General features: G+C 39.1%; 2 protein-coding genes across 5 annotated transcripts in view; one reads left to right on the top strand and one right to left on the bottom strand.

Annotated features, from left to right (window-relative positions):
* Positions 1–207, bottom strand: part of ccdc33 (coiled-coil domain containing 33) — a 97502-nt gene extending 97295 nt beyond the window's left edge. Inside the window, exon 1 of one of the 2 annotated variants that reach the window (XM_088641667.1) lies at positions 52–207. The gene's annotated coding sequence lies outside the window, so the exon portion shown is untranslated. The remainder of the gene's footprint in view (positions 1–51) is intronic. The other variant, XM_088641668.1, reaches the window with a different exon arrangement.
* Positions 208–810: 603 nt separating this feature from the next.
* stra6 (signaling receptor and transporter of retinol STRA6) lies at positions 811–27327 on the top strand. 3 transcript variants are annotated; one of them, XM_088641666.1, is made up of 18 exons: positions 811–906; positions 5936–6313; positions 8344–8410; positions 9263–9348; positions 9862–10001; positions 11774–11940; positions 13652–13777; positions 14627–14694; positions 17252–17328; positions 17567–17628; positions 17875–18037; positions 18532–18607; positions 19969–20102; positions 21205–21322; positions 21665–21766; positions 22126–22289; positions 23626–23763; positions 26375–27327. In XM_088641666.1, the coding sequence occupies exons 2-18, from the start codon at positions 6231–6233 to the stop codon at positions 26590–26592; spliced, it is 1989 nt and encodes a 662-aa protein (XP_088497792.1). In that variant the 5' UTR covers positions 811–906; positions 5936–6230; the 3' UTR covers positions 26593–27327. The 3 variants fall into 3 exon arrangements, with proteins under 3 accessions (XP_088497792.1, XP_088497791.1, XP_088497790.1); XM_088641665.1 differs by having other exon boundaries at positions 814–1027; XM_088641664.1 differs by having other exon boundaries at positions 814–1045.
* Positions 27328–27700: the final 373 nt, after the last annotated feature.

Raw genomic sequence — 27700 nt, 5'->3', positions numbered from 1 at the left:
CTTCATTCTACTTCTAGAAATACACAAACACCAGACATCAGAGAATCTCACCTTTCTGTCGGTTCTGAAACTGGAACAAAAGGTTGGCGTAAAAGGGGGAGATTGTGAGATCGGCTGCAGGTCAGGTTTTGAAAGTTTTCACCTGGACATTTGTTATGCTTGCAGCTAAGGAAGCCAGCACTAAGCCAATCCCACTGTGTCTTGGAAGCAAACAATGCAGGTGATTTGAATGAAGCTGTTTCCTTTCAACACACCTCAGTGATACACAATGTGTCGTGTCTACTTCCACTGTGAACAAAGGTCAATGCACAGTATATGATCCATCAGTTTTCACATTGTATTTACATCTTACAGTTAGGGGAAAAATGCCAATGACATTCAAAAGGGGAGACTGTGAGACCGATTGCAGTCAAAGTTTTTTTAGTTTTCACCTTTGCATTTCTTAATCAGCTACAGCCTTCTACAGTACATTTAAGGTTTCAAATGCCAGAGTTTCTAGGTTACAGCGGTGTACATGTATAGTGTAGGTTTACCTTACAAAAATTAATATAAACTGAAACATAAGAGAGGTTTCAAAGGAGGCCTACGCAGCCCATTTGGTTGGTAGTAGCTAATTAAAAGTATTACATATCGATCAAACACTAACCTATTGTGCTTTTAGAGTATCAGTTCCTTTGTGACTGATAAAAGCCACACCTTTTTTTTTTGGACTTGATGTATATTCATCAGGTGTCAGTGAAGTAACCTTATTTAATTAATCCGGTTATTTAGCGCTATTGTGTGCTCACAGCGACAGTGGACATAGTTTAAAGTTTCACCTGAGATTGCATCATGTGCGCTGACAATGTGACTTGAAGATCACTAGCAAACAAGTTTCTGACCTATGAACTACATGCTGGGAGCTTCGTATGTGGACTTTTTAATTTGTTACTTTTTTTCGTGCAAACTCGTTTGTATTATGGAAGGTTAATTTGAAATTTTAAAGTGCTTCTTTAGAAACTATTGTCTGCGCAAAAACAAATGACCGGTAAGCGGGAAATGACAGGTAAAGACTTTGCTATTTTAAAGTAACTAATTTGTGATTTAAATAAATCGCATACCCTTCCTTTTACCTGAAACTGCACGCATGTGTTTGGGAAGCACACAGCGTTTCTGAATGTGCCGAGTAAACAGAATAGGTGTTGATAGCGAGTGAATTATTACGTGATCAATGATTAGTCTACACGAAATTGTTTATCCACGTGTTCACCGTTAAATTAGTTTCATGTAAAAAAGACATGTTTATCATTCAGATTAATTTTCTAATTTTTTTAACGATATTTATTTTATACAGTATGTTTATAGTCTAAATGTGGGTGAATTTTTCCATTAAAACACTTTTTAATACCAACAATCTTAAAGAGAATGTTAATTCTAGCTAAAATTACTATACAACAATAACTGTACTTAACTATTTACCTTTGATTGTTTTATATTCTTACATAATTAAGCTTGGGTTCAGTGCAAGCCGATGATTATAAAGTTGCTTATTGAGTAAAGAGTGTTCCAAATTACCTGGCCAACTAAATCTTTAGAAGCAGCCGTCTGATTTTTTAACTTCTCCAGATTTTATAGCCAATAAAGAGACTAACGAGAACGTAATCCATGACAAGGGGGGTTAACAAACATGGTTTATATAAAATTCTCATTCAAATTAAAATTATTAAACCACCCTTAATAGAATTCGTTTTATGTGTTAATATCATTTCTGTGATTTAATGCCGAGATTACTAGAATTAGTTAAGCAAGTTAGACGTGTTGTTGTTTTTTTGTAACTGACATGTATTCAAGTGTAATTTAAGGATATGTTATGAATAATTACTTTAGTAACATAGCCCTTTGTATTATTACTTTAGCTCATCCGGTAGTCTTTGAAAACAACACACGCACAATGCAGTCGATAGTTTCGTCAACACAGAGCATACAGTACTACCCGAACCGAACAGACATTGTCTTGGCAGAAAGCTTAAAATTGTGATTTTGTGTTAAATATCACAACGACTTCGGTTCTGTGTGGTGTTAAAACGCTATGGATTCGATAGCGAATGTTGTTAGAACAGGTATTTAATGTCATTCGTAATGTCGTGTTCTTGAGAGAATTATGTACCACTGAAACTTAAAACGGGAAAACCGTAGCCAGGTTTCGTGCCACCCTCTTTCACACAACTCCCAGAAAGATACGGCTTCTGGCAGCAACTGTAACTACCCATCCGTTACAAACATGGGGACTGTAAGCTTGTGAATTGCTTATGAGCACATACTGTAGGTCACATAATAAGCATCCCTGTAATGAAAGCAAGATTGTCTCTGATGTGGTTTTCAAAGTCGGCTTCAGTCAAAGCTACCGCAGAGGTTTCAGAAAGTTTGAGAGCGGGGCGGGGTGAGGGAGAGTTCTCCCTGCTCACCTGTGCAATGCTAAATCCGAGTGACGATTTTTCCCCCCTAGTTTTCAGACCATAAAAATAAAAAGGCCCATTGTTGGGATCTGCAGAAGATCAAACAGTAGACATCAGAGGCAGTAGCTCTGCTTACTGTCTGGTCTCTTTATTAAAAAAGTAATGTATATACATTCTGAATCAGGAGCACAACTGAAGTCCTTTGTTCTGTGGCCGAGGGACAGGATTATTATTGCTGCATATTACAGTACATCAGAGGAGATGGTGATTTGGGGTTGTGCTTGCATGCTTTCTGCAAGGGGAAAGACGTTTGACTTTTGTAAATAACATCTTAATATGTAAGGCCTAATTTATGTGGTAAATGGAGAAGTGTAAGATGGAAAAAGAGGTATTTTACTGCCGGATGTTATCTATGGGAGTGAGTTTAAACCTGAAGCATACCATACTTGTTGGAATCTGTCACTATTCTATCTGGACAGACAATAGAGAAGCAGTCAGATTCTCAGCATAGGATTCACCACATGATTCCCTATGCCAGAGAAGTGTGCTGTTTTGTAAAGCTGCGCTTTTGTGTGTAAAATATCTTTTGGACCTCTACATATCTCTATAAACACTGGGTGTTTCATGTACACTAACACCCTTTTATGTAATGGTCATGTGTTCATCAAGAACTAATTTGCATTGAAAAGAAATCTTTACAAATCTTTGAAGGTAGTGAGATAACGGAAACCTTTGATAGTGGATGGGTCTGTCATAATCAAAGTATAATATTCGTGTCATATCCATAGCTATCATATTCAAAGTATACCAGTAACCTAGACATTACAGTAGGTCATTTACAGTGACCATTTGAGTTTTGAAAAGTAATTCCAATATTTAAGGCTGTTACCTACTGTATATTTTTTTATAAGAAAATTGTATGTTAGATCCATGAATTGGAATACCACATCTGTTTTTTTAAACTATTTGTAGAAACTGTAATCTATGTTCATTATTTATGTCATAATTTTCTTTGTTTTTACCTGTCTAGTATACAGTAAAAATATTTAATCTTAACTTTTTAAACAACTCTTAGGTGTGTCGTGGATGTCTGTAGTTTTTAGATTGCTAAATACATATTTGTTACCTGGTTGTTTTTCTCTGTTCTGTTTCTATCTAGTGTTCAAGAACTTAGATTTCAGAGTTCGGTGGTTGGCAGCATTTTACCAGTTGGTTATGTGGACAATATTATCATGGCAGAGAGATATTTATCTCTTTTTTTTTTAATTAAATGCTTTGCTTTGTCAATTGGATGTCTAGTTAAACAGCATGGGACCCGTTTTATAAATGGCCAATGTAACTGTTCCCTGGAGGAGCTGAATGATTAGGTTGGATATGAGGTCATTATGGGGAACATAAATCTTCCTGCATTCACAGCATTGGTGTCATTTTGATCAAAAGCTTTCCCTGCTGGAAAAAGGTTAGAGCGATAGAGAGAATCGCATTGCTGTGAAGCAAAGACATACTGTACGGCAGTGGCGAGTTGCGCTCCACAGTCGTTAAAACAAACTAATTTCTTTTGCATAAATTAAAGGAATTCAAAGTCTGTGCTGAGCTCAATTGTGTCCTGATTTGCTTGAGGTCATGTCTTTAAAAACCAAACGATTGGAAATGAAACGTTTGTTATGGCTAGCTGGGATAGAATGGTTTTTGAAATTGGGAGAACTGCCTCCATCTTACTCACAATACTGTAAGAGTATTGATTATGTTGATTGAAAAATGACTTGTGACATAGAATAGACCCCTCCTAGACCCTACAGTATGTTGTTTACAGGCATAGCAGGATGAATTCATGGTCATGTGATCAGGGTGCCTGCTGGCACATACTGCTATGTCTTTATGGAAGCACTACACTTGGTCTTTAAAATTAAAAGCTTTTCAAATCTATTGTATAAAAATTGAAACAGGGCACTCGGCCTTCATGAATTAGAAGCATAATATTGGTTAAGGCAGATGCTGAAATCTGTAACCAAATTAGATATTGTTTATTTTTTAATTTAACTTGGCCATGCTGTTTATTTACTTATGTTTAGACAGTGCCTTTAAATTTTATTGATTCATTATGCTTTTCCAATATGCATCACATCCATGTACAAATAGCTACAGCTCAATATAACTGGCCAAGACAGTATATAGTGGTGTAATAAGTTATCTAAAAAACATTTTTTTATAGTAACTCCTTTTTTGCAAAGGGGTAATTGTTAATTTGGGTATGAACTTGTTGATGTTACTTTGGAGGAGTTTCCTAATGAAAGTGTGTTAAAAATTAATTGTTGTCCATAACCTTTGACCCTAATCCTTGTATAACATGAAATACAGGTCAGCCCCTGCGATTTAGACAGCACTACAGAATTTAACTCTCTCACCTCTGCTATAGGATAGAGTAGTTATCAACAATGCACAGAATTTATCCTGCATGCAAAATTAATTTATTGCCATCCTTTGCCTACTGCAGAAGCTCTGGATACTGAGGCTTAGATAAAAGTGTTGTTGGTGATGTCCAATTCAAAAGCACTATTGTGGCTCAGCAGAAATTCTTAATAGAAGAGGACGGCATGTTTAGAACACACACATGACCTTTGCTCCTTAACTTTCAACCCACTCTGCACATGACTGGATAGTCAGCATTCTGCTTACAACTAATTGTAAAGGTTCTTGTTTTTTTTTTCACATTCTTCACAAACTAGACTCTCCTCTAGTCCCTAAATCCAGAACACTCTAACAAGTAAAGTCCTCTTTACAATGTGCAATGTGATATAGGTTTACCGCTAATCTTGGTGTATTTATTCTTGATCTTCAAATGCTCCCAAAAAAGTTGAAAAGGATGCTCCTGTGATATTTTGCCAGGAACATTCAAAATGAGTATCCTGTTTGACTGCTTTAGAAAAATAAAACGTTATTACCCTTAACAGTGTTAGTTGAGAATAACACTTCACAGCAATATACTTTCTATAACAACTACTACACTATAACAAATATACAGTACTATAACAAACGTGGCTTGCTTGTTTGTGAAACAAATAGGAAATATACGTAAACTGTTTAAAGTTCCTTTGAAGCCACATCTGATTGATTTCAGAGCTGGTATTGACATTTACGTACAGAACGAGATCATTGGTCAGTCTTTCAGTTTGGTTCACTTTTAAGGTGGAAGGTGTTTTTTTTTTTTTTTGTGTGTGTGAAAATTCCAGTATGCTGTCATTATTGAGCAAGTTAGGCTTCACTCCCTATATGAGTCAGGGTCTTCTGGCATTTGGTAACCAGCCCCCACACCTGAAAATCCACACACACACTTGGAAAAACTCATTTTCTTTCTCTTCACTTTTGGTGCAACCTGTTGGACTGAAGAGTTATGCAGCAGAAGTTTATATAAATGCATAATCTGTAAGGAGCTGGTACAAACTGGCCACTTTCTCTGCAAATTCACTCTCCCCCTCTTTTCCCTCTCTCCCTTTTCCCAGCGCTGTGTAATCCCTGTTGCAAAAGAGTCTGATTGAGAGCAGGGGGGTTATTGAAGCTATTGGATCTTTCACATCAGTTCACCACCACCACAGGGGCAGAGGAAGCACCTGAGTGCGGTAGAGGGACAACCCTGGTAAAACTATCGGCAAAACTTTGTGGAAGTTTCGCAAAAGGTGCAGAAGAACCGTACCTAATCAAAGAGAGGAAATTGGGAGCACCTTTCCTTTTCCTTCTTTCGTCTTTTAAAATAAGGAAGGTGGTGGACTTCTGTGCACCTGTATCGGCAGTAAAGCAATGGCTTCCATTGATGTCCCCAAGGATGACTATAGCTATGAGTACTATGATGTGCCATTGGAGCCCACAACATCTCCTGAAGAGTAAGTACACTTTTTTCATTTCCTACCCCTCCATGTCCTTTTCCAATGTTCGTGAAACCCTGCCAAGCTCATTAGTTCTATATCTGTAAATCCTTATTACCTTTTCAGGATCCAGATCTGTGTTTTGCTAAACTGCATTGTTTGTGCAGCAGCATGAAGGATCAGATTTTGCCTGGTTTTGTCATTATCACATTATATTAGAAATGTTTTATGGCAGTGCTTTTATATAGGTAATTGTTTTATAGGAAATTTATTTTGAATCTGTTTTTTCAAGGTTCAAAAGTTGGGTGTGATTCTAGGATGATGCCATAATTGTTACATGCAATAATAAAAACTAGTTGTCTGGTAACCTTCAGTTACTATTATTATATGGGGAAAAATGAAATGAGTAGTTGGTTTACAGGTATTTAATGCATTTATTTACAATACAGGGTTATTTGTGATATGATATTCATAAGTATGTGTATAATGTACATTGAGAATTTGTCTAGTTATTAATCAAAATGCTTTAGGTGACTTCACAAGCAGATTCTATCCTAGAACCCAACTTTTACTCTGCTCTCCATATCCATTGATAACCAGTCCCCCGTGAAGAAAGATCCTACGTCCTCTAGATTCAGAGTAATTAAATGAATAATCATTATTTTATAAGGCTCCTTTCATGACAAGTCATCATAGATCAGTGAACATAAAAAGGCTGATAAAAGAAGATGGTAGATAAAAAAACAAAACCTTACATCTTTGAGAAAGCCACTTTAAACGGAATTTGACTTCCCTGATCTTAAATTATGAACTATGATTTTCCATGCTGCATTGATGCACTGCTCTTTCAAAAGCCCATGAAAGCTTGCCGACTGTGAAACAGGAACATAAGAGCACCAAACCACAGGCCTTGCGAGTATCTTGCAGGGGTCTGTTGTGTGCAGGGTCAGATCCTGAGGTGAGCCAGTGTACAGTTTCAAGTTCCTCTCAGAGGTGCAGGACTGCCAAGATGAAATTAAGTGAATAGATGCTGTGCACGAGAGTGGTACATGTAGAAAAACATGCTGGTCGATCCATCTTGAAATACACGGAGTTCTTATGTCTATTGTTCTTGATATCCAGGTCTGGCTGGTAATGAGAGGAAATCTGGGCAGGAGTTTAGGAGTTTATAGGAGTCTGCACTCTTATACACAGTGGTCCCCAGCACAGTGCAAAAGCTCAAGGGTGTTTTTTTTCTGTTTTGGCTCTTGAATCAGCAGATGAATCAGGCAGGGGTGAAATGAGTGTGAGCCAGCTCTTTTCTTCCTTTTGAACATCTAATTAGGTTCCATACTTTTTTATCCTTCATTTTTGCTTACGTTTCCTTAATTGCTTTGGTAATATCGAATGGTATATCACATGTTTGAAGTCAGCTGAAGCTGGAAATGAAGTGTGTGTCTCTTTAAGCATGAAAGCTGATCGTGTTATAGAGGATGATAACTGCCCTGTTGACATTTGAGAGTTTGTTTCCTTTAATTTTTATTAGATGATACAGTAGTGACTCTGTGTTGAACATTTCCAGTATATTTAGTATATTTAGCGGAACTAATTATTCTAATATAATTTTGATTCCATTGTGACAGCTCTTAAAATCAACAGGAACAACAGTATAAGAATCTGAGATTATTTTGATATGTATTTCAAGTACAAGTGTCTTCTTACAAGTCAATCTCAAGAGAACTTTCTCAGTGTATCCAGATAAACTTTATTACCATCTGTTCCCGACAGACAATAGTAGGGATTCATTGCCTTGTTCACACAAGATGTCCTTATGAATTTGCTTTCTTTTGCCATGTCTGTTTCCTGCTGAGTTAATTGCTTATTTATTTGAAATGCATTTATTGTATTGTTATTTTTCCACAAATGTGCTTAAAATATCATTGTGTACAGTAGTAATATTGCTTTCATCACAAACCCACTTCTTATGGACAGAAAAGTGGTCCAAAACTGTTTTTAGTTAGTAATCCTTGATTTTAATATTTAGTGATCTGTCTGTCTTATCATTTCAGCACTATCCTGCAATGTGATCCTACTGTAGATGACAGGCTGTACCACACATGTATTGCTGCAATCTCTGTAAGTGTTTAAAATAGATTAAAATTTTATTATACAGTATTAGAGCTTTCGGTCACCAATTTTTCCTGTAGTCTGGAACTCTGACAGCTGTTCATTGTACTTGCTTCACCATTAAAATCATTTCATAACCCTATAACAAATTCTATAAAAATGAACACTACACAGTTTCTTATAAAGAATCTATCGTAAAACCTTTCCAAATGTTTCATGCTATCTTTCTCTCGATCTGCAGTTAATTGTCCGGGCGCAATGTGAAAGTCGTGACATCAGGTCACATCTGTCAGGCAGTAATGTTGCTGGTTCACTTATCCGCAACTTGACAAAAGTTGCCCAATTTCACTAAACCTCTCCTGGAATGTCCTGGACAATAGCTCTCACTAATACAACTTAGTATTAGTCCACTTATGTGGAGCAGAATTAACAAGAAAGAGTGACGCCAGAGTTAGTATCCCTAAAGTACTTCTAAATGCAGCGGACACTTTTTTGTATATTAACATATATCACATGCTGAAAATACTCATTTTCACATGCTGAACTGTTTTTTTTAATCAATGTTTTCATATACTAAACCAGTCCTTGCTTATGTTTATTTCTGGAAGCTATGTGGAATGGAATCTGCTTAATGAGACATTTAAATACTTGAAAACACTCAAAACAAACAAGGTTTTCTGTCGAATAGCTAAATGGTTTATTGTGCAAGCTGAGGCCTTTGTTGCCTTTGTGTTGCTAGAGTGGACATTACAGATGCTGTAATTATTACCCTGTGTATCAAACCTAAGCATTGTAACAGAGTTGTTTTTTTTTCAAGGTGTGTGTGGCCTATGATTAACTGAAGTGTTTTCCATTGCCCAGATCATTGTGCTTTTAGTCCTTGCCAGCTTCACCAGACGCAAGAGACTGGCTCAGGACTGCTTTAAGGGCATTCCAGGGTTGCTCAGGTGAGGTCAGCGCCTTCCAGTGCTTTCAATTTGTTCACCATCTTGGTGACAGTGATAGAGTGTAGCACCTAATGCAGGTGAATTGCTGAAGCCAGGGAAGAATGCTTTACTAACAGCAACTCTGGACAATTTAATATGATTCCTAATTAACTTCTTGCTGAAAACCATCTCTTGTTATGGTTTGATTGGAATGCTCTGTACCATAAAGCTTAACAAAGTGAAATTAGCACTGCGCAGTGTAATTTGTTGATTTGAAAAGGTGCTGCCAAAAATGCTCTTTTTTTGTCCAAATGCACCAGAGGGCCACAATGTATTTTGGAGTAAAGTAAATGCAAACCACCTCAGACTTGGATTTACTTTTGAAACTTTGCTTGTGCTGTTTTGTAAAAAAAAAATTTAAAAATTGTGAGGTGTGCAGTATCTGTCTGGCTGTATCATCCCCACCCCCAGCCAGACTGGTGATGTACTTGGTTCTGTGCTCATGGTGTTCATTCGGGGTTGTTCTGCCTTCAGCCCTGTAAATTTCCTGGATCACACGCGACACAAGGGCCTGGCTGTGGCTGTCTTTGGAGTTCTGTTCTGCAAGCTGTGTGTGCTGGTGCTGGCTGAGAACCCCCTGCCCTTCACAAAAAACTCTACCCAGGAGCACAGAGGTGAGGAGGCTTTTGCCTAACGCAATCCGTAGTTTGCACATTTTCATGGATCTGGATGCAAGTTAGAAAGCATGATGCTTGTGTGCTGTAGCAACCGTATTATCTATCCCCTTGGAGACCTTGAAAGTGATTGACTAAGTAACAGGCCAGAGCATCATGTGATAAATGACTGAATTACAGCCAGGAGTTCGGAGAAATAGCAGGCTTCTTAAAAAAAAAAAAGGATCCTCATTTGTATGTCTTTTCTGGGAAGAAGACGAGATGGAGGTTAATCATCCTGGAAGCAGGATGAGTCACTTTTATCCCACAGGGTCTCAGCTCAAATCCGAAGAAACGGTGCTGAATTCTTTTGTATTTTATCACAGAGGAAAATCAGGGCGCACTACTGACTTTGCACACAATTCTTCTACCTCTTCTAGTACAGCGATGCAACTACTAGGGAGAGATCCTGTACATACTGTACTGTAGGAAACTGTGACACCACTATTAGCAACAAAAGAGTTCCCAGCAATCTGTCTGGCTGAATGAGATTTCCTGGGCTTTTGCCTTTTGTTCCAGGTGTCTTACAGCTGCGACCTAACCTTTAAGTAGGGCTGTTAACCCTTACGTCTTGGCTAAATTCCACTCTGGGTTGGCTCAGTCTGGCATACATAAAGATTCCCCATTTATTCAGTTGATGAAGACATTTCTCCCTACCCTGCCTATCTTCCTTACCTGTGTTGTGGGGCTGCTGGTGTAGAATGGCAGCCCCAAGTCAACAGGGTGGGTTTGAAGAGGGTCTCTTCCTATATGTAAAGTGCTTGAGGATCCTTAGGGATGAAATACATTGAACTGCACCGTATATGCAATGAATTATCAACAGTACTAGTAGTAAGATGCTGACTAGTAGTGAAGAGCTATTTCAGTGTGTGAGCGGCAAAAAACCCAATAGAGATTAATTCCATGTTTAAGAGAAAATAAAACACAATGTTTCAGCTGTTGGGGCCCTTATTTGGGTGTGTGGTGTTATGTATATGTGTAGTAGTGTTATGAAATCAAAGGAATTAGAGGTCATTTTGTGATCTTTGGCAAACACTAGGATTGAATGAAAACCTCAGCTCATCCACTACTCACAAACTATAAATCCGCTAGTTGATGGGGAGGGGGGAGGGGGGGGTTTTTTGCTTGTCTGGGTGCTTCTGCTGTCTACGCAATAGAAATCCACCCATGGAGTACTGAGTTATTACTTTATTACTGGCATTTAGATGTCAGATTTGATTAAATGTGGCCCAGCAACTAGTGAGGGATTGAACTGAAAGGTGTTTGTATCTTCAATACAGTTTTTCACAGCATTGATTGTCACCAACAGGGCATGCTCTTATTATTTATAGTCCAAAGACTTAGATGTCAGCAACAGGGCAGGCTATCTACTGTATATTTATCTATCAATTGAGAATCATTGCATGTTTTACTGTCGAGATGTAGGCCACTGTAAAATTTGCTGTAACCTTGATTTTTATACATGTGCATTTAAATGCAGAACATCACCAATTTGATTGTCTTGGATTTGTTTCCTGTTTGCTTCTGTGTTTTCACAAAGACCCGTGGCAGTTCGATCTTACCACCCTGTCCTCTGATTTCATAGTCTAACTGTGGGGTTCAGACACCTTTTAAGATCTTTCAGCACATTTGACACAATTGCTCTTTTGTACGTTGCATTTGTCAAGATCAGCATTTTGAACTTACTCTGCTCTCCACCTCAACTCTAAAGGAAAGCACATTGTTTCCTCCAGAGTACTGGAAGATCATGTCCCTCTTCTACTACCCTGCTCTCTACTACCCCCTGCTGGCCTGTGGCACTTTGCACAGCCAGGTTGGCTATGTGCTGGGCAGCCTGCTATCCTGGACACACTTTGCCATCCTAGTGTGGCAGAAAGTGGACTGTCCCAAGACGACTGAGGTAAACAACAGCGAGCAGTACAGACCAAACGCTGTCTGTCATCCGCACAAACATTCAATCTGTCAATACAGCAAAGTAAATTACAAACGCACCACATTGAAAGCGCAGCAGAAACATTAAGCAGGAAGTCGGATATTTTGGATGTTCAAACATTACTGAGAAGATCAGAGGTTCAAGTCTTTCCTAGATCCTGTGTTGAGCACAGTTTCAGGCTAGTTTGTTCTTCCTCTTCTGGTTCAATGTTGGGACTCTGAAGGAGCTACTCCTTAGATATAAATAGGAAACCTTAACATTTCTGTTTGACCTTGGAAGAGCCCCCAGCAATCTCTGTGGCTGAATGGGGTCTTCTGGTCTCTGGTGTTCTTGAAAGACCCATGTCACATCTTTCTGTAGTGTCCTGGGATAGGCGGTAATTATGAAAAGCGCAGACTTTGTTCACAGGGCTTCAGTACATATTTTACTTTTTAAAGCGTTTTTAATCAAAATGTTAAGTGAAAAGGCATGAAAGCATCTCGCTCTAACCAAGCCTACTGAATGGATGAATGCAACATATTCTGAAGATTTTAGACCATTTCTACTTATAAGTCATTCTTAATGGAAATTAAGTCCATTACTGGAATGCAAAGATTTTAGGCTCCAGCTAAAATCTATATGCTATAGTTAAATGCAGTTTAGTTTAGTATTTTGCTTGATGACTTTATTGATTGCTTAGACTGTTCTTTTCCAATCTGTCTGTTCTGAGTTGATGATTAAGTTTCGAATTGTTACCCAGTTTCACCCTGCCTGGTTTCAGTGAAGCCTGAGCCAGTTTGATCCCTAGGTAAGTATTGATGCTTGTGGAGTTCAGCTAATTGCTTTAATGTTCCACACACAGTAGCTCTGTTTTCTGGAGGCTGTGGAATGAATGGAGGAACTTCACAACTGATCCGTTCAGCTGAGAGCCTGTCTCTATAGTGAGGCTCTTTCCCCTGGCTAATCAGTTTAGCCCTTTTGTGAGTTGGAATGTGAAATGCTCCCAAGCTTAGAATCCAGGAACATTTATCTTCTTAAACTAGCATTGAAAACTTTTTTTTCCTCTTTCTTTGGCATTGTTTTCCGGCCACTCCAAAACTTTACTTATGAGACATGCAATAGCCGAAGAGCAGGGTAAGAAGATAGAAATTTAGATCTAGTTTGTTCACATGAAATGCTCTTTTCAGTGGGATCTTGTTTAAAAAAGGACTAAAAACATTTCATCATAAGTCCCAACAGGTGCTTTTGTAGCCCTCTTATCTGCCTATAGATTATGCTGTTCTAATTCTGTGGATACCAGTCTTGGTATCTCATGCACAAATGTGTACTGTAGCTGTAGTTAGTGTTTCAGCAACAGACAGAAATAAATATTTATTGTCTGGCTCATGTGAGTACTGAATAGGCTTGTGCTATTCATCTTGAAACTATCGAATTTCTATTTGTCTCAACAGAAGATATTTTAGTTTTCTTTTTCCAGATGAGAACTGAAGTGAACTAATCGATGACTATGACAGGTGTGCATAGTGAGAGGTTCTGACAGCCTAACATTGCCAAGGTATCCTCACTGTCTTTGAGAAAGCATCAGACATAAGTAGGGAGATGGAATTCAAGTCATGCTAGTGAAAGACAGTGATACAGTAGGAAGCTCTCATGCTGATTCTGTACCTTGAACTGATGAAATAATTTGCTTTCCCCCCAGATCTACAAATATTATTCTCTACTGACAAGCCTGCCACAGATCGGCTGCCTGGCTTTCCTAAGTTTTCAGTATCCCCTGCTCTTATTTAAGAACTCCAGGGGTACTGGGCAGACTTACGCCAGTGAGGTAAGTGTGCAGTAAGAGAAAACAGGCAGATCATGTACTATGCAAAGGACTACTCTTCTAAAAAGGTTGCTGTTACTGACATTTCCCATGTAACACAACTCTTCTGGGTTTGGATTACCTCGTTGACTTGTATTAATATTTGAGCTCATATATGCATTTCTGTTTAATTTTATTTATTTATGTAGCCACTGTATAATTATAAAATACACTACCCTAATGAGAACCTGATTTGTATACAATAAGAAATTTTGCTAGAGAAGTAATTATCTGAATAAAGCAGGTAAAGCAAATTATTCTCTTGATAAAAAGCTTTACTCTGACCCCTAAATCCTTTGCTGCAGAAAAACGCGTGGTATTGTAAAACTTTGTACTCTTCTTTAATTTCTGTTTCCTGATTGTTTTCCTACTTACACTGTTAGATGTATTTTGTTTTTCAATCGTCCTTAAGATGTATATCACAGTGGCATGTCCTGAAGAAAAATCAAAGTGGCCTGATTGAAGACATTTACATTGAAAAGACTTGAAGCAGAAGAAACATATAAACTCCAAAACAACATTCCAGAGTCATAATCTTTATAAGCTGCTTTGATGTAATTGGTTTACATTGAGTTTCTGAACAGATTATGGGGAAAGATGTGTTGTTCCCACAGCAATTCTTTGCTAACACAATGCTGTGTTTATTTGTTGATAATCTCTTGGAAAATCCTTGTTGTGACGCAGAGCTGACTGAAGTATCAGGATAACTAGACCTGGGACCACATCACACTCCAAATGTTTTCAGCTGATGATTGTCTTCCTCAGCTCAGGAATTTTTTTTTAGACTTGCACCAAATATCTCCTGTGTTTCAGGACCTGTACAGCAGCTATTATAAAGACTATGTGAAGGAAATATTGAAGAAGAAGCCCTCCAAAAACAGGTGGGAGAGTTTATGAGAAATAATTCCAGCTTTCACAATATTCCACTATGCCTGCGTATTTCAAATCCTTTGCAAGTGAGCTTTGACATCTTAAGATGGACTTTTGAGATTTGTGCTTTAAATCTTAAAAGTTATCTGATAGATGTTGTGTTGGAGGATGTGGATTATAGGATTTGAGCCGGTTTGTGTGGGCTGAAGATCTTGTTCTAAGTCCAGATTGGGTTTTTTTCTTAGTTTTTCATGGTAAGAAATTTCTACATTGTAAGACCCTGAAAGCCATTAGCTACGCTTTAAACTGTCTAAACACAACATATGTTCGCCAGAAACCAGACTCTACAAGTTGAAACTCCTGGGCAACCAATGATCTATGTTAAAAGAAAGTGGTGTTTACAGGGTATGTTTCTATTTTCTATTTATTTCTCTTTTTACAGAATCGGAATAAATACATGTTTGAACTTTTTTTGTCAGAAGACTTCCTGGTGACGTCTTGCACTGTAGCCCTATGATCTTGTGGGAAATGGATAGTTGTTCATTGCATATAAATGGGAGGCTTAGAGGAATGATCTTTTAAAAGATATTTTCCCTTGGCCGGAACTGTCAAACACAACAAAGCCTATAACTGAATACCTTTATGCATTTTCGATGTTTGAACAAGATCCAGACTTTTTCCAGCTGGCTGCCCTGGACACAGGGCAGCTATTTCTTTGAGGGCGAGACCCTCAGAGGGTCGCGTCTCTTGCTTATACGGGCTCAATTCCAAACCATTTCAGAGCTTGTCCTGCAGTAGGTCGGTTAAGCCTCTTGAGAAAACTTCTTCCTGGCAATGCATCTTCAGGAAAAAAATTAATAATTCAGAGCTCTTGGTATTTAGAAATCGTCTTTGTGTTCCTTGTTATACATGAGCAGGTTTTGTGTTTTTTTTCAACGGAGATAGATGCCCGTCATCTCCACACAAACAAGATTCTTATGGCATATAGTCAAGTAGAGGTATTCCTGCCTGAAACAAAAAGTCCTCGCTTACCTAGTTCTAGTTTTCACCTGCTGTTGTCTTAACCACTCTGCTCCTGTCTGTTTCCAGTCTGTCCTCACTCCCTCCACCCTCCCCTCTTCTACACTTCTCCTCTTGCAGCAGACTTTCTGTGCTCCTTCTCTGTTATCCCACTTCCAGAACCTGTTCATTCTCCACCTTCACCCCTCACTCAGGAATCAGAGCTGCTGTGTCTCTGACCAGCTTCTGGCACCTGCTCAGGACTCATTGGATTACACAGTACCTGCCCCTTTCCAGCTCTCACCTACATCCTTCAATAACTCATTCTCTATATCGCCCTAATGATTTTCGTTCTCGTACTGGTAATGTGATCTTCTCACTGCAAGCATAGAACACGTACAGTACCTACAGGGAGTCCACTACTGCTCTGTATCCACATGGCCTGTGTACTGTTTTAATTGTATTTTTTGTTACACTTGAATTCTTCAACTTTATATCTTATCGTCTTCTTTTTATTTATATGGTAATAAACTATAATTATTAAAAAGCTACTATGAGAGCAAACTGAGTTTTGTTTTTTCATATTTATTATCTGTAGGGAAGATTTATTTCCATTAGCAGTGCTTCGATAGCCTCTTGCAGGCTCTCGGTCTGAACCCCCTAATAAAAACATAACTGGAAAATTTTACTTGACCGTTTCTGCATGGTTTGTTTCTTTAATTGAAGATTTCTAAATTTTATATTGCTGCAGGTAGGGGGTGTGCTATGTAAATAAAACATGGAAAGCACAGGCCAGTGCAGTGTGACCAGAGATCCTTACAAAACTGCTAGTCTAGGACGTGTAGTGCCCTCATTGTAAAGGCAAAAGGAGGGCTCCTTCCTTCCCCAGACGCTACACAGCTGCAAGGGGGAAGGAGACTGAACAGCAGTTATCTTGATTTTGGATGGGGAAATATGGTCACACTGTTATTTCCCAATGCAAATGTGTTCCCACACAGGAATGTGACTGGTAAGAACCTTGGAGCAGATTGCCCTGCTGTAATGGCAGAGCAGCACAGTGCCCAGTTGGCAGGAATAGCTTGCGTAGGAGGGAGCTTTAATCGCATGATCAAAAACTACAAGGAGTAATTTGCCAAATCAAATGGAATACCCAGTTCTCATCTGACCCACGCCAACTGCTTCTCTTCTTCAGAGCCACCAGAAAAGATGCAATGGCACTGCTTCACTGAGCCACAGCATGTCTCAATCTTGCAGTATGTGTGCTGCAGACTTGGAGAATTCCTAAAGCAGCGTGTTCTTTTATTTGTCTCATTGTAGGCTTAAACAGCTTCAGGTGACATGATTTTGGCACTAATCTTATGATACCACACCGAGCAGAGATTTTTGGGTCTTGCAAAAATACTCTATGTAGCCAAAAGCAGAATCTGGAGCACAAGTACAAGTGAAGTAAGAGGAGGGAGACTACAGCTTGATGTCACTCGGACTACTCTCAAGATTGTCCCTTAGTCTTAGCAGTGTATCTCAGTGGAACAATAAGAAACTGATTTTCTGTTTTTTTCTCTTCCATAGTTCCTGCACAGCAGAGGCTACACTGTCTGCAAGGATCCTTGAGTCTCTCAGGTCTTATATCTACACACCAGAAGAAGGTACAACACACAAGTTCTGCTATACAGTAGCATCAGTGGGATGGGGTGGCTGGTGGTTTCTCACTAAAGAACCATACTACAGTCTTCAACTTTTACTGGACTATAAGGTTCAGAGTTCTTTGTCTTTTACCATATGTCAAAAACAATGGATAAAAAAATTCGACATGGCTGACATACTGATAAATATTAATAAAATGCTATGAACCAATATTTAACTCTTTAATTCCACTCCTTACAGTTTTCCGGTTTCCCTTGAAGCTGGCAATTGCTGCAGTAGTGTCCTTCATTTCGGTTTATCAGGTACAAAGTGACTTTGCTCATATTTATCATTATTGGTAATACTGTATTGATATTATTAACCTTTTTCTACAATTAAGGTGCATTCTGAGCAGTTAGATTAAATGTGAAATTAAAGTGTCTGTTAGCAGTGACATGTTTACCCACTCTTTGGCCTATTTGATGTACAGTAAGTTGACATTTATAGTCCAGTGACCAGAGCTACGATGTTTTTTCCATCGTGTTTGAAACGGCCTTCTTTGACCTCAGGTGGCACTGTTACTGGTCACGTTTGTGGTCCCCACCCTTCAGAAAGTGCGTGCAGGCGTCAACGAAGACATTGCCTTCCTTTTGGCTGGCTTCAACATCCACCTGTCTGAAGACCGGGCGGAGGTGGTAAAGATCGTGAGCTACTACATGTGGTGTATAGAAGGTGTGTGCCTTTCTGCTTAGGCCTGAAAGTACTGATGCTGTCTGCTCACTGCTGAAGTTTCCTAAGTACTATGTGTTTAAAGAAAAGTCTGAAGTGAAAGCTGATGAGGTATACTAGAATCTCTAGAAGGGCTGTGCTTTACTAAAAGCCAGACCTGGAAATATTTTTGGAATGTACTTTCCTGGTGTCAGTATTTGACTGGGACTTATGTACGGTTACTTGACTTGTGCCGTCTCAATATTACACGTCAAAGTGAATGGATAATGAATTCTTGCATGGGAATATCACACAGTTCATTGTTCAGTGAAAAACCCATGTCCGCCTTATTTGGCTGTGGGTTTCTCCAATCTCTGTAGCTAACCCAAGACCTAACCCTAATGCCACGTAGACTACATGATGTATCTGAGACAGCCTCTTGTTCCTTATTCAAAAAGTACCAAATTAACAAAGGCACCATGTGAGTTTGTGTGACATCATGTGCTTTTATTCTGCAGTGTGCTACCTTTCATCAGTGACCCTGTCTTGTCTAGTGACCTTCACCATGCTCATGAGATCCATGGTTTTACACAGGTAAACCGTCTCCACCCTGATCCAACCCTGTTGTGTCTGACCGATTCCTGAAGGTAGTGTCAAGGTCCTGTTGTTCCCATAGTTCCCTTTTGAAAGCTTCTTTATTTTTGAATTTGTGGAACAACTGGCTTCATTGTGAAATTATTTGCTAGGTTAGCACTGTAGAAAAGTTGCAGAACAATAGAGATTTGTTGTACAGGCAACTTACCTTGTCTTACCAGGTCTAGACCAGGAAAAAAAGCCTAAAAGCACAGAAAAATCAGAAGTATGTTTATACCCTGATTCTCAGCATTTTAGTTTAACATGGACATTTTTAAGTAAAATTGAATTCATCCATTTAAAGTGAATTTTCAAGTTTTGTCTTTTGTCTCAACCTTTTCTTACTTTCCTAAATATCAGCGCATAGTAAATGTTAATATATTTGTTTCTAGGGTACAGCTCTTTTGATATTGTCAGTGAAGAAATAATCCAGTACATGGTGCTATCTATTTTATAAAATTTTATATTTATTTTTAATTTCTCTCAATCTCAAACTTTAAAAGTAGGCTATCAACTAAGCTATTTGAGCAAATGTTTTTTTTTTCAGTTTATGGACTATGAGATAAAGGAAGAGTCCATTCAGGCAGTGTTTTGAGAGGGATCCTTTAAAGAAAAGTGGCAATATATTATTAACTTCAAAATGGTTGTGCACATGTGACTGTATACTAATAGAGGAATAAGTGTGCATAGATTTGTATATCTTTGAATAGTACACATTATGATTTTCTAGAAATAAACCATTTTTTAGTCTTATCAAGAACTACATAGAATATATTAGTTCAACGAAGGGAGCCTGTTGGGCTTGTATTTAAAATTAATGACGCTTAAACATACATGTCTGAGCATTTTAAGCCTTGGCTGTTTCTGCTTGAAATAATTTTAATATAGTTTAGCTCAAATTCTACAGTCTTCAGCCAAATCTTCTACGTGCAGTGCTTGTAATGAGATTTCAAGTAGCTCCAAGCCAGGCTACAGTAATGCAAGGGCAGAGTTAATATTTAGCAAATTAAATCCTTATAATACTGTAATTGTGCAGATAACAGGAACTTGGGGCTAACAACTATTATCTAAGAGAATGCAAACGAGGCGATTATAGAGTGATGGCAGATAAGATGTAATGAGGTGACAATTTGCATTCTTTAGCATGTGCAAAGTTTCTTTTCCTTTTATTCAGAGCACAACTTTTTTGTCCTTGTTCCTCTTCCCTCATTAACAATTGGAATTTAAGGGGATGAATTTGAGAGAGTGCAGCTTCTATGGGAAAACTGGGTGCTGTTCTCCCAGAAGTCTTTGCTTTCGACTGTCTTGTTCTTTTTCTTCAGATCTAACCTCAAAGGCCTGTACCGGGGAGACATTTACAATGTGTACAACTGCCAGAGAAATATTCGCCCATCCCGAATGGCAGTTGTTTGTTGGATGGGCTTCACCAGTTACCAAGCTGCTCTCATCTGCTTAGGTAACTTTATTGGTCCAAGAGACTTTCTACATGTCAAATTTTGAGCTTCACCATTTCCTGTCAGAGCTACTTGTATTATGTGGTCTACTGTATATAGCTATTTTCTGGACACTCCACTCAAAGCGCTTTACAGGTAATGGGGATCCCCTCCACCACCACCATTTTGCAGCCCCACCTGGATCATGAGACAGCAGCAAGGGTGCACCAGTACGCTCCCCACACACCAGCTTTTGGTGGGGAGGAGAAGAGAGTGATGAAGCCAGTTCATAGATGGGGATTATTAGGAGGCCATGATTGGGATTATTAGGAGGCCATGATTGGTAAAGGACAGGGGGAAATTTAGCAGGACACTGGGGGGTTACACCCCTACTATTTTTGAGAAACTCCCTGGGATTTTTAATGACCACAGAGAGTCAAGACCTTGGTTTTACATCTCATCTGAAGGACGATACCTTTTTACAGTATAGAGTCCCTGTCACTATACTGGGGCATTAGGACTCACACAGACCACGGGGTGAGCGCTACCACCTTCTGGGGAAAAAGTAACCTTAGCCTCTCATCCAGGTACTGACCAGGCTCACACCTGCTGAGCTTCAGTGGGTTTGTGAGTTGCAGAGTGATATGGCTGCTGGCATAATGTCCTGTTCTGTTTTTTGATTACTTTTCCTGCTTTGCATCTAATTCGTGATATAATTCCCTAAAAGGTGAAACATAGACTCATTGTCATTCAAGCTGGAACATCAAAGTTTAGGATTAATTCATGTTACAGTTAAGACTCAAATACGTATTAACAGAGTTATGCAGTGGCGCACAGGCAAGAATGCAACCAAGGAAAAGCCAAACGTTAGTTGCTGGATAAAAAATAAAATTACTTATATGAGAATATTATCGGAGTCTGTCTAAACTCTGAACATTTTGGTTGTAGATTTGCATGTCCACAGATTCCATCTGTCATTATAAGTTAGAGATACATTAATTACAGAAGCATACGTTTAGCTTTAATGTCCTCCTGACCTTCAGCTAGCCCACACTGATGTCTGTTCAGATTTCATCAGATAGTACTTCCCGTGATGCTGTTTTTCATATCTAACTCTCTTGCCAGGCCTTCTGATCCAGACTCTGGTGTTCTTCATCTGCATCATGTTCTTCGTGTTCCTCATCGTCATCCCCATCCTGTATGGCCAGAACCTCATTCTCTTCCGCATCCTCAAGACCATGTGGTGAGTACTGGTGCTCTCCTTCCCTACCCATTACAGCTTGTGGATGGGGATAGGCTTTTTTTAAGGCTATGGATTCCTTTTGCATGAAGGCATTGTCTATTTCCAATGTTTGCTAAACTTTTAATTCTGTTAATTATAGACTTTCTTTCTTATGACTGTCTAGATTACTAATGGAATTGATGCTGAATGGTTAATTTTGGCCTTCTGGTCTCAGAAGGTTTTTGCCTTGACTTTAAAGAACAGTTGTATTAAAAGTTCTTTGGCCTAATCTTTGTCTGTACACTTGTGGTGCGGAAGTTAGTTCCATTCTCCAGTCTCTTCTCATATTGACTCTTTCTACAGGCCCTTTTGGCTGTTGCTGATCTTAGTTGTCGTGCTTCAGCATGTGACAGCACAGTTTGCCTTCCTCAAAAAAGATGGAGGGACAAGAGACTTAGACAACAGGTACATCTGAATGTCTGGGAGTTCCTGTTGTAGCAGGAAAATGAACCATGTCATTTTTAATAATGTATAACCACGTGATAAACCAAATTCTGTATAAGGCATGTTTCATGGTTGGATAGGAGTTCAAAAAATTCTGAAAGTTGTAGTTTTATCTGAACACCTAGTTTGATGTTTCTGTTTGAGATCATCACAAGTGTTTGCCAATTTTATATAACATTTACCACAAGTTAAAGAACATTAAATCTTTTGGGAAGTTGAAGAATTTGAACCTCCTCTATGTGAAAAAATGCATAGATGTTCAAAAATGAGTAGATCGCACTAAAAAGTTTACTCCCTGGATTTTTTCTCTGACCCTGCAGAAATGGCCTGTTCCTCCTCACCTACCTCCTGTTCCCTGTCAATGTACTCGTTGGGGTGCTGCTGGGCATCTGGAGAATGGTGATCACAGCCCTGTTCAACATTGTCCACCTGGGACGACTGGACATCAGCCTTCTCAACCGTGGAGTAGAGGGCTTTGACCCTGGTAAGTCCATGATGTTCCCTTCCATGTCACACAGCTTCTTAATGTGCTGAGCAAACTTATTTCCTTGAATACAATTCAACAGCAATGTGTGCTGCTCATTTTAATTGCCAGGATGCATTCTGGGGTCCACCATATTACAGGTAATCCAGATTCCCTAAAAAGGAGTTATTGGATTGCTGATTTTAAAGTTTTGCTTTGTTTTTAAAGTTCTGCAATGTAAATCTTTTTTTTATGCTTATATAATCCGTTTCAACACTTTTTTTCAAAAGCTTTCCCATTATTATGTGCACATTAAGCAGAACCAACAATCTACAGTTTCAGGGCAGCAGAAATTAAATGCCTCCTTTCTAATTCTACTGGAAGCCTGTCATTGATATTGTTTGTATTAATGCATTCTGACCTGTTAAGTTGAGTCTAAATAACCTAAATTGGATTTGTATCTTCACATCATTACAGATTAGTACCAGCAAAATCAATTTTGTTTCATAATGCTTTTATTAATGTGTATAAGATATAAGTCTCATGTTCCCTTATAAATCATTTCCCCTCCATTTGAATAGTGTGGTCTATCAGTTCCCATTTACATGCTGCTTAAAGGTTTTTGTTACTCTTCTCAGTTTAGATATACATTTTCTGTAAAGTGGTTTGACAAATTAGTTATGACACATGTAATATTGTATTATATCAATGATGTACAGCTTTAGCTTCTCCAAATGCATTGAAAACAGATGTCATTTTACAGAAGTATGTTTAAAACAAAAACAGTATGTTATTGAGTGTTCCAAGGTAAACTTTATTGTGTTTTACTATGAAAGCCTGGCAATTTTCTTCCAATAAACAGAGGAATGCATTATAGAGATTCTATATAGTTACATGTGTTTGTCTTTCTGCTGTGACTGAGCTGGAAGTGAAACAAAACACCAGAGACCCTGTTATAGGTCCTTGTGATTCTAAAAGTAATAACAGGAAAAAAAGAAGATATAAACTCCATCTTGGGGAAAGGCAGTAAGACCGTTTTATAGATTCTTTAAAAACAGCATCTATAATTCGTGTTTCTGACGTGCTCCAACATAAACACCGATCAATTTCTGAGCAGATGATGCGGGAGAAAAACTGAATGTTGGCCAGAACAGCTTGGGTATGATTACACAGTGCATAAAGGCAGTGTCTGCAATAAAATAAGTGTCTTTTCTGTTTTCTTTATCATTGATTTTTGTAAATTAATAAGAAAGGACATAAACTCTTGTTTAAATGCGCCTAAAGGTACATTCTGTTTGGTCTGTACCGGGGAAACTCAGTGCATTGAGCACTCGTGTTCTTACTCTCCCCTCTGCAGGGTATCGCTGCTATGCACATTACCTGAAGATTGAGGTCAGCCAGTCCCACCCCGTCATGAAAGCGTTCTGCGGGGTGCTGCTGCAGTCTCCAGCCCCTGAGGGCAGTGCTGAACAGAAAATCCGGGATGCGGAAGAAGGTCAGTTTCCTGTACTGCACCGCGTGGTCCAGACTGCCAGTGCGCTCTCTCTTGTCCCTCTACAACATGTCCGTCTTTACCCCATCATAGCAGGGACATCGAGGGGCAGCGTTTTGTTTTTTATAGATCATTATTATCAACCTGCACTGATGGTTTGTGTGATTACAGCCATCACACATTTTCTACACTAGTTTTAACACATGATTAAAGACCTTTGCTGCATGATTACACATGGATTAGACATTACAGAAAGATTCAGGAAGACTGAGACTGGAATTAGATCTATCTAAAGCCTGAAAGGTTTGTGTTTTTAAAGATTTTTTAAAGAGTTTAAAGAGTTATTTCAAGGATGTTGAAAACTGGACCTTCCAAACAGATATTCTACATGGGTTTTGTCAGGATCAGTTCTGTTTTTTGATTACTGCCAATTACAAATTGTAAACAGCAGTGTAAATAAAGTTAATTAATCTTTAGAAATTTGGATCGATTTTAGATTATTAGCCAACGGAGAGTCGGGAATGGACTTGGTTACAGTCTGCACAATTATAGCAGAACACCTAACAGGATTTTAGCAACCATAAGATACTAGAAATGTGAGGAAATCTGAAGGCTACAGCCTTTCCTGCCACTTCAATCTGTACGTGTTGAGCAAACGTGCTGATGCCAGGCGGCTCAGATGGGGAAATGCATTCAGGCAGGAACAAATCAGCACCATATTGGCATGGCAGTCCTTTAATCCTAATTGGAGGTGACAGGGTTGCACAGCTTAGTAACACGCAGAAGTAAATCTACAGTAAAATGAGAGGTGGACAGAAAAGGGTCCAAGCAATGGGAGTATGTGTGTTATTTTACAACTGTTGTGGTTCGAAGATATCCGGTAATGACATCATGTGACTGGCACTTGCAAAAGCTGAAGTGTATAACCGTGCCAAGGCTTGGAAATGATTCTATGCTTATGTACAGTAGATAATAATTATCGGTATTAACTGTAAAAGAGCAGATCATACTCACTTACTGTGACCCACCTGCATTTGCTTTTTAATGTTACCTGAAGGACAGAGGCAAAGGTGTTCACTGAAAGCACTGAATATGGTCCAGGTGATATTGATGGTCCTATTTTTAATTGCATTCACTGTCATTAGAAAACTAATTACGAGATGACAAGCTTTTCGCTTAATTGAACTCTGGTAAGATTTGATGTACATACATTGCATGCACTATATTATATATAATATATATGGGCGGAGGTGGCTCTGTGGCTAAGGATCTGCACCTGTGACTGGAAGGTTGCCGGTTCAAATCCCGCGGCCGGCAGAGGAATCCTACTCCGTTGGGCCCCTGAGCAAGGCCCTTAACCCTAATTGCTCCAGGGGCGCCGTACAATGGCTGACCCTGCGCTCTGACCCCAAGCTTCTCTCCCTGTCTGTGTGTCTCTGTCTCCATGGAGAAAAGCTGGGGTATGCGAAAAGATGAATTCCTAATGCAAGAAATTGTATACAGTAGGGCTAATAAAGAAACATTACATTATTATTATTAATATTCTACTGACTCCCCCCCAAAAAATGATTTTAAAGTGAAGAATACCGGTTACCGGCATGTGTATACGTATGCATGCGAGATGCATTTGTACATGTGCACCTTCTCTAGCTCACACAGGACCTTGATCACAAAACATTTTTCTGCGATAATGACAAGCCTACGGATTTGGTGCTTTACCTTCTCTTAGAATTGGAATCTTTGGTGAATGAGGCAGCTACAGTGCTGACCTCCTTCCAACGTCGAGAGAGCAGTTGATAACTCAATAAAGCATTTTGAAAAGAAATGGTCTGGACACCCAGTGATCACAAACGCTAGGGCTCGACCTTATGGTGGGTGGATGCACGAGGGCTCTTGCTACAACAGCTGCCACTGAGCTGTAATTGGCGGTTAGCTCAAGGTTTGGATTCACGTGGAACGGTAACCGGTTTCCTGAGGACATCTACTATGTTGTGCAGAAGTGAACATGCTCCCTGTTAAATTTTGAACCTCATTTTTAATGCTTTAATGCAACTAGTTAGCTCCACAAACAGAATTCACAACTGATCTTAGTACTTGTAGTCATAATGCTGCAGTGTTGGCAACGTCCTGAAATGAAGCTGGAAAGGTAACTGAGTAGAAATAACTAGAAATGATCATTTTCATGTTCCTTTGTAGTCCTCTAGCTGACTTTACATCTCACCACCACCATTTGATTTGACCAGTATTATCAAATAATGCCAGTATGTCTTGGTCATCTGATTTTATCGTTAAAATGAACAAGTCTAAACAGGGGGATGCAAGCATAGCTAAATGGAGATTTGCTGTCACCATGCCTCAAAACAGCCAGTATCATTCTCCCCTTGCCTAACTGTACACGCCTGAAAAGTAGTAATTGTTGTTACTGCTTCTGCATTTAAAATGCATAGTTACAGTAGGCAAAACGCACCAGATGGACCCTAAAAAAGGCCAAGGTCTGTGGTGCTCTGGAGAGTCTCCAGACCTCTTGGAATTTTTAACAGCTCGCCATCTGTGTCAGGTTTACCCCTTTGTGAAGCGTTGGTCTCTGTCCTGACAGCGTCTTCCATGCTCGCAGGAATCCACCTGGTGCAGCAGGAGAAGAAGCAGAGCAAACTGTCCAATTCCAGGAGGGCTCGGGCACGCTGGCTGCTCCTCTTCACCTTGGTCAACAACCCCTCTCTGGTGGCATCCAGGAAGCACTTCCAGTGCCAGAGCTCAGATGCCTTTCTGAATGGGACGCTCAACCGCGCCTCCAAAGACAGCAGCAAAGAACCAGAGAAGCTGGCCGCCTAAGTGCTATTGACAGTAGATGTTTTCATTAATCAACAAGGCCCAGAAATAAGTAGAAGAATTCAGCGAGGTTCTTCTGATACAGTATTGGTTATTGTTGGGCTTGTGTTTTTGTCTACAGTAAGTATAGAAATGGCTCCTCATCTGTCAATAAGTAAGCATGACCAGTGCCTTAGGAAACTTATACTATAGCTTCTGTATACAATTTACAATTTGTCTGGATATGTTGTCCATATTCTCTTTTATTTTTTCAATTCTCATCCAGAATCACTCATCTGAGAATTTCAAAGCTGCAGCTAACTGCTGACCATTGTGCATGGTTAACACTTGTGAATTCATGAATGTACAAATATTCTTCATGTCATAGTCAACTTTCATTCACATGCATCCTGGGTTTTAACATGGCTAGGTCAAAGGACAATGAAGCCGCACCATGAAGAAGTAAACCGATAACTAATTAAATTAAATCATAAATTTACGAAGCTGAAGCAGTTGTAGATCTTTGTAGAATTATTTATACTGACAGAAGTTAAGAGCAGCACTCCATAACTGGTTTTACTCTTGAGTGTATCTGCATTGACTTTCGTTCAAAGTAAAAATTCTCAGCGCACATGGAACAGCAGATACTTTTGTGCGGTTACTGTAATATTTGTGTCATGTACGTGATAAATCGTAAGTGCCAGATATTTCTTTTGAAATTTTAAAAAATGAGATTAAAATTTTTTGTTGCACTGACAATTACCGTCATTTCTTTCTTGTACTGCAGTGTTACTGCGCGTTTAATGCGATCTCTCCATATGTCCGCCTGCGCTGCCCAGAACCCAAACGACTGTAATCTGTGCTAATTCGTGTGTTTTGTGGTGTTGTTAACGCGCATTTCAGATATCCACTCCCTTTAGCAGCCCTGTTGTCTGTTTTTTTAAAGACCGTTATCTCTTACAGTTAGTTTTTAACCAGTCTGGAAGCATCAGACTATCCGCGGCAATTCTGAAAGTGATCTTACTTTGTGTCCTGTGACGCTGAAACCTGCGATATGAATATGAAGTTTAACAGCCATGGGAATTCTCGAAATTGGTGAACATGTGGAAATATGTGCCTGCGTAATACAAGA

Source organism: Lepisosteus platostomus, chromosome 7 (genome assembly GCF_059453375.1).
Source record: "Lepisosteus platostomus isolate fLepPlt1 chromosome 7, fLepPlt1.hap1, whole genome shotgun sequence".
Lineage (NCBI taxonomy): Eukaryota > Metazoa > Chordata > Actinopteri > Semionotiformes > Lepisosteidae > Lepisosteus > Lepisosteus platostomus.
Note: the sequence above shows the minus strand (reverse complement) of the source record. Positions and strands in the feature narration are given on the sequence as shown.

Excerpts from the sequence above, each read along its gene's own strand:
- stra6 (XM_088641666.1), top strand. The coding sequence starts at position 6,231 with ATGGCTTCCATTGATGTCCCCAAGGATGACTATAGCTATGAGTACTAT. Across the intron at positions 17,329-17,566 it reads TATCTACACACCAGAAGAAG|TTTTCCGGTTTCCCTTGAAG; the intron begins GTACAACACACA and ends CACTCCTTACAG. Across the intron at positions 18,608-19,968 it reads AGATCCATGGTTTTACACAG|ATCTAACCTCAAAGGCCTGT; the intron begins GTAAACCGTCTC and ends CTTTTTCTTCAG.